At 43.6% G+C, this 6,277-nt stretch overlaps 1 protein-coding gene across 2 annotated transcripts in view; it reads left to right on the top strand.

Annotated features, from left to right (window-relative positions):
* prex2 (phosphatidylinositol-3,4,5-trisphosphate-dependent Rac exchange factor 2) overlaps positions 1 to 6,277 on the top strand; it is a 93,377-nt gene that overhangs the window by 50,299 nt on the left and 36,801 nt on the right. For both annotated transcript variants that reach the window (XM_008295779.1, XM_008295778.1), the window contains exons 24-26: positions 2,145 to 2,367; positions 2,465 to 2,672; positions 5,977 to 6,156. In XM_008295779.1, coding sequence (XP_008294001.1) covers positions 2,145 to 2,367; positions 2,465 to 2,672; positions 5,977 to 6,156 — 611 coding nt within the window. The remainder of the gene's footprint in view (positions 1 to 2,144; positions 2,368 to 2,464; positions 2,673 to 5,976; positions 6,157 to 6,277) is intronic.

Genomic DNA, 6,277 nt, shown 5'->3' with positions numbered 1-6,277 from the left:
CTTTTTACTAGTCAGAGTAAGCATACTTATGAATATCACAGTTAACTATATGTGATGCAGCCTTGCTCGCCCAGCTGACTAGAAGCACCAGTGTTACCTATAATTCAGCGCTTGCTGTTCTAACAGTGGTGAAAGTGCCAAACTCGATCACATCACAGTGGCCACCTTCACTTATTTTACGCAATCTCTGCCTCCACTGCATCGACTGAATAGAATCTCCTGCATAAAGAATTGGGCAAGTGAAGGAAACCCACTGAAAAGGCATTGAATGCTTTGATCAATGCCTGTTTTGTCCCTGTGCTCACTGTGTTGACATCAACATGTCAAAGTGCATCAATCCAGTAACTCACTGCAATACACCGAGCGCAACTACCACACCGGCTGCTGTGCAAAAACATAATCAGTTCTCATTGACCTACAAGAAATATTTGGTCAAAAAGTCTGTCTTTGACTTCCAAACTTGCCATTGATTATCTGAGTATGTCCACAATATGCAGTATTATCTTGCGCTTTGTTTGTAATTAGGTTACAGCTGGTTATCGATGGAGCCAAAGTGTTTTCATCGCTGTTCGTCCACATCTGCGCGCATGTGTCTATAGGCAAAACAATGCATGCAAGTGTGCGTGAGAGAGATGGGGAGAGAGGAAAAGATCTGACTCAACATTAGAGAGGGCCTTGGATTAATTACCAGTCACTTATAAATATCCCTGCGCAGCCACAGCCAGGACTCGTTGTGTAAGATCCCCTCATGCACCAGAGCATTCCTCCTCAGACCCCTAGAGAGAAAGGAGGGGGGAGAGAGAGAGAGAAGGGAAACGAACGAAGAGAGAGGGACAGAAAGACGGAACAGAAAGTCATTAGAAGAAGAGATGTGAACTTGAGGCTCGGAAATAACTGACCTGAACCATATAGAGACTGACAGGAGATGCTGAGGTGACTGTTTGGTCTCTTGAGAAGGTTGGTTCATTGTCCATCTGGAGTGTATCAGCTCGCTTTGGAGCAGCTTCAGCTTCACACTCAAACACTCTGAAGTAACTGAGGAGAAATGTTTGCTTTAAGTTTCTTTTTTAACATATACATCATGCTATGTTTGTGTTGTCCGTCAGCCCAAGTTGCTAAAAAAATGTATCTAACGGCTTATAGCATCTGCTGTGAACATCCGAGACAGGTTGCAGGCTCGATGATGGAGGGTTCAAGTAAAGTTTAACCAAATTTTGCAAAGAAAAAATGTGCTTATGATGTTCTGCATCAGCTCTACTGGATCAAAGCAAACCATCCGACTCTCCGTGTATTGTGCTTTACATAGAGATTCTATCTTGTGGCAGGTTAAGGAAGCTTCTTTGCATTGCAGAATTGGGTGGAGTTGTGTGTTCTATACAAGTTCAATAGCATAAAGCCACCTGGGAGGATATTTGTACTCATACAGGATGAAAACTTATCTCAAAGAATCTTTATTTTATTTGAAGCGACATCATTTTTAAGGAACAATGTGTTTGACATCACTGTCATGAAAGTAAAACCCACCATTTCAAAGCATAAATGTACTTTCTGTATGTTACACATCAAACTACAATTACAACTTGATGATACGAGCTGCTCGGCACCATTTAAACACAGTTCACATCAATTTAAATGATAAAGGGTTATGTTGGAGTCTGGAGTTCCTCACATATGCGAGCAATGATAATCTCATGAGTCTGTCTTAAATCTTTGATTTGGTTTGAATATCTGAGCCGCCACATTAAAAGGAGGAATGTTGAAAATGTACAGTAATGAATGTTTATGCTTTTCTTCTCGGGCCAGCTGTCACGTATGTAAAATAAAACAGAACATCTAGTTGACAGATATTCTCTGCTGTGTTTCACATGCGGCCTTTTATTCTTGTTTGGCGGAGGTACATATCAGCTAAATAATGCTAAGATTCTGACTTTTGGTGCCTCCCTGATTGAAAATTGTTATTTCATTTTCTCATCTCTCCTCGCCATCTACCAGTAGTATCAAAGGATGGCGTTGCCTGCAGCAGTTGCCATTATAGTGCAAAATCTCTTCTCATTTTTTCCCTTTACGAGCCACATTAATGAAAATACATACATAAACATATTTTATCTCTAAAATATTGATGTCTCTCTTGTTCTTTGCATTAGTTTTCTCGGGTACTCAAGAACAGAGCATGGCCGACTTTTAAGCAGGCCAAGGCCAAGGTGTCCCCTCTGCACAGCAGCGACTTCTGCCCCACGAACTGTCATATCAACGTGATGGAGGTGTCCTACCCCAAGACCACCACTTCTCTGGGTAGCGCATTTGGTGTGCAGCTGGACAACAGGAAGAACACTCTGGAGAAGGGAGGACGCAGCAGTGCAGAGCAGGGTGAGCATGGAAAACACCTGCACAGTGGAGTCATTTACCATATTTATCGAAATTGCCGCAATTTAACAGGTGGTTTTGTTGCTGGGCTTGTGTTCAGGTAAGCTGAACCCCATGGTAAATGTCCAGCACACCATCACAACTATGGCTGCACCGTCTGGCCACAGCCTGGGCCGGACAGAAGGCCACGGCCTTCGTTTCCTCCTCAGGGAAGAAGACCTGCTCACCCTGGATTCCTATCAGAAACTCCTCTACAAACTCACTGCTGTTGTCAAGGAGATGGAGACACACGGTGGCCATATTCACGAGTGAGTGCACACCTTCGCTCTCTACGTTATCTCTACCTGAATGGTTGCGTGCAATTAGACATGCAGATGGTCAGATTGTGAAACATAAACACACACACACGCAAAGAGCTTACTTTCTTATGTGCACAACCCTTCTGCAAATCATTTCCATGTGGGATGCGGTGTTGTGTTTTTAATAAATGGGCTTGAACTTGAGGTTAATCTGTTCGAACATATTCCTGCAAATTGCAAAACAAAGCGTGAAAATGATATTTTTTTTGCAACGCTTCAAATCACTTTTTTGTTTATGATGGAAAGAAATACCCTCCCACTGATTCCATTCGATTTTGATTTAAAATGTCCTTTGAAACCAGATTGCCTCGTCTAACAAGCTGTAACCTCAGCAGCCTGCGTGGTCAATGAGCTGCATCTGGCTCTTGGTGGGCATACATTTAGATCATTACTCCAGCACCTGCGTGTTTTTGCTGTGAGTGTGAGGAAGACGGAGGACTGAGGAAAAACAGAACCGGAGTCAGTTTGTTGGATTTTGCTAAAAAAAAAAAAAATTCTCACAGTTAATTTACGTTAAAGATTTTAAATCAGATATGGTATGTATGTGTTAGATCACTCTGTACTCAGCGTGGTTGCCAGGTTTATTGTTTAGAGGCACATACGGCAACGGAAAGGAAATAGGAAACACTGCTTTAGTCTCCCCCCCGCCTCAACGGCCACCACCAAACAGGAAACACAATCTCAGTGAAGTAGGGTGTGCTATTAGGCCAGGTGTCCTCTGGAAAAGCTATTCACTCCCACTATACCGCTGATAAATGCAAGCACAGTACAGACACGGACGGCTAATAGTGCACATAATAGTATCATTTTCCGAGTAAAATGTCTTTAAAAAAGAAACTTTTGAGTTACAAATTTCTGCTGCAGTAGTTGCCAATTATTAGTGGACAGCTCACTGATTATGAAATGTGTGATGAATCTTTTGATGATCATTTGATTGATTTAGTCATTAGGAGTCTCCTCAGCTCAGGCGGCCAGTGTTCGGAGAGCGACATTAAAAGTTGCTAGATGGAGCGGAGCTGTCACCTAACCGCGGTAATAATGAGAAGAGTCCACAGCAGGGCTCGTAATGACGGAGTCTGGACAAATTTTGTCATGCTCCTGTCAGCGCCAATTAGCTTGGTCACATGCTCGCACAGCCAGATAGTCCAAGACACATCTAGGAAGCCGATAGTGACCTTTACCATGCGCTATCTGTTCAAACATGCAGACTTCAGGAGCTTGTTAACGGGAAGGTTTCGCAGCAACTGAAACTAATAAGTTGTAGTGCGAGTAGCTGTCCCGGTGCATTGCTTTGACCTCTGTGGGTGTGCTGAACCTTCCTGAGCTCTTCATTAGATTACTTTGCATATTAACCCGTTTGCTGACTGGACAAAGGTCATTACTTCTACTATCCTCTCTCTCAGTTCTCCTTGTTTAGTTTAAATCTCTGTGTCTCTTTGTTCCATCTAATTTTCTCTTGGTATCCACACACCCTTCTACACACACAGACAGTCTTTACTCTCTGCATCTCTTTCTTTTTTCCGTTTTCCTGACAGCGCTGCTTTTTAATGATATAATAATGAACTGAAGTGGCTATTTCGTGTCTCATATCAAACACACGCCCCTCACATTCCCAGCATGAGAAGAGGAAGTCTGCGGTACATTCGTAGTAGATTAGAAATATCCTTAAGTAATTTAGGAACAAGAAAAAAAAAACCCAGCTAGACATAGCAGTATATTACATAATGTTCTGGCTAACTCTTGAGGAATTCATTTCGAGGCAGTGACCTGTGAACTTTTGTCTCGGGGCCACAGTGAAGGGGTCACAGCTGTGTGAGGACATTCCCGGTGACGTGCTTTATATCAGGACCCCCTCCCTTCCTGGATCACATACCTTCCCCCCTACTTTCCTTCTCCATTTCCATATTTTTTCTCATTCTGTGCACACTATACACGGCGTCATTGCCGGCAGCAGGTTGGGAGCTATAGGGTCCTCGGACTTGTTTATCTCGCTATTGATCGAAGCGTTATGCAAATGTCTTGCCACGAAACAGCCTGATGTGGAGCTTTGTAATGCAGATGCACTTAAAGATGCAATGAAGGCGATTGAAGTTCTAATGGCTTAATGTGTCGAAGTGGGTTAAAGAGTTTCCCGTGAGAGATTAAGAGATCTTTCTGATTTGTTGCGATAAGCAGTAGTGTACTTTGGCCTACTCTCGTTCTCTTGTTCTCAGCTTTTTTCTGTCTTTTTTTTCTCCCTTCTCTTTTGATTCTTCTGTGATCCAGTCATTGTTATTCTGCCTTGCTCTCTCCAATAGTTTGCGCCCCAAAGGCCCCAAACTGCGCTCACTTCTTTATTAACCAATAGCCAATCACAGAGCCTGGAGAGCTTCTCCATGGTGATGGAATGCCACTCTGCTTTGGAGGGGCATTGTGGTGGCTCCAGGAGTGGACCATAATGAGGGCATCTTTGTGGCCCAGTCAGCTTGTGAATTGTAGAAAGGGGGTCAGTGGGGAGAGAGCACGAGGAATAGGGGGGAGAGGAGAGGTGTTTTAAAATCATAAAAAGAGGCATTAAACGAAGATGCATTTTGCTTGCATGACAGACACAGGTTGTTTATTTTGATGCAGCTCCCACTGGCCTCCAGCGGCCCCTCCTCTCCGCCTCCTCTCGAAAATGTCTTGAAGGCCGATGCTATGACACAATGGAAAATGTAAGCGGACACAAATTAAAATAAGTCTGAAATGTAAACAGACATCGCGTGTCAGAATGCGTGCGTGGGGAGAGATCAAAAAAAGTCCAAACCCAGCATTTATTGGAATATGGCTTTAAATGCCACCATGTGTTGCTGCAACTGTGAAAATATCCTGTCCGGCCTCTTCCTGCTCCTCTGATAGCAGCCTAATAGAATACAAGCCAACGGCAATAGTGAGAGGGGAGCTGATCTGTGCAGCCGAGTTGCAGCGTGTTGACACAGCTGCACCTTGCTTAATGTTTGAACCTATTAATGTAATATGGATCCCCGACCATCTGAAGCTGTTGTGCGGAAGCTAAACACAAACAGGTTGGGGTTTTGTTTGGCCCACTCAGCTGTTGTGCATACTGTACGTGCATGCATGTACAGCTCAGAATGTTACAGTGAACTCTGTGGCATAAGTCTGATCAAAGGAGTTGTTTACGTCCCGCTATCTTGTGCTAAGTTTGCATAAATGGCACGGTTTTAAATAATCCCTCCTCCCTTTCTTCCTTTTTCTCCTTCCTTTCTTCCTTCAGCCTTCTATCATCCATCACCCATCCTCCAGCGTCAGAGGTGCGGACGCCCGAGAGCTACATTTCTGCAGAGAGCGAGGGGGAGAAAGGTGAAAGGAACGGCAAGAAAGTGTGTTTTAATGTGGCAGGGGACGAACAAGAGGACTCTGGACACGACACAATCAGCAACAGAGACTCATACAGGTAAAAACAACAAAGAATGACTGTGAGTAACACAAAACTTAACTTACAACACAATTTAAAGGAGAAACAAAACAATAGTCGTAAAATTTTGCACACAAGAAATGCAAATGCATCATTTAAG

The sequence above is a fragment of the Stegastes partitus genome, unplaced genomic scaffold (assembly GCF_000690725.1).
Source record: "Stegastes partitus isolate 25-593 unplaced genomic scaffold, Stegastes_partitus-1.0.2 Scaffold1075, whole genome shotgun sequence".
NCBI lineage: Eukaryota > Metazoa > Chordata > Actinopteri > Pomacentridae > Stegastes > Stegastes partitus.
Note: the sequence above shows the minus strand (reverse complement) of the source record. Positions and strands in the feature narration are given on the sequence as shown.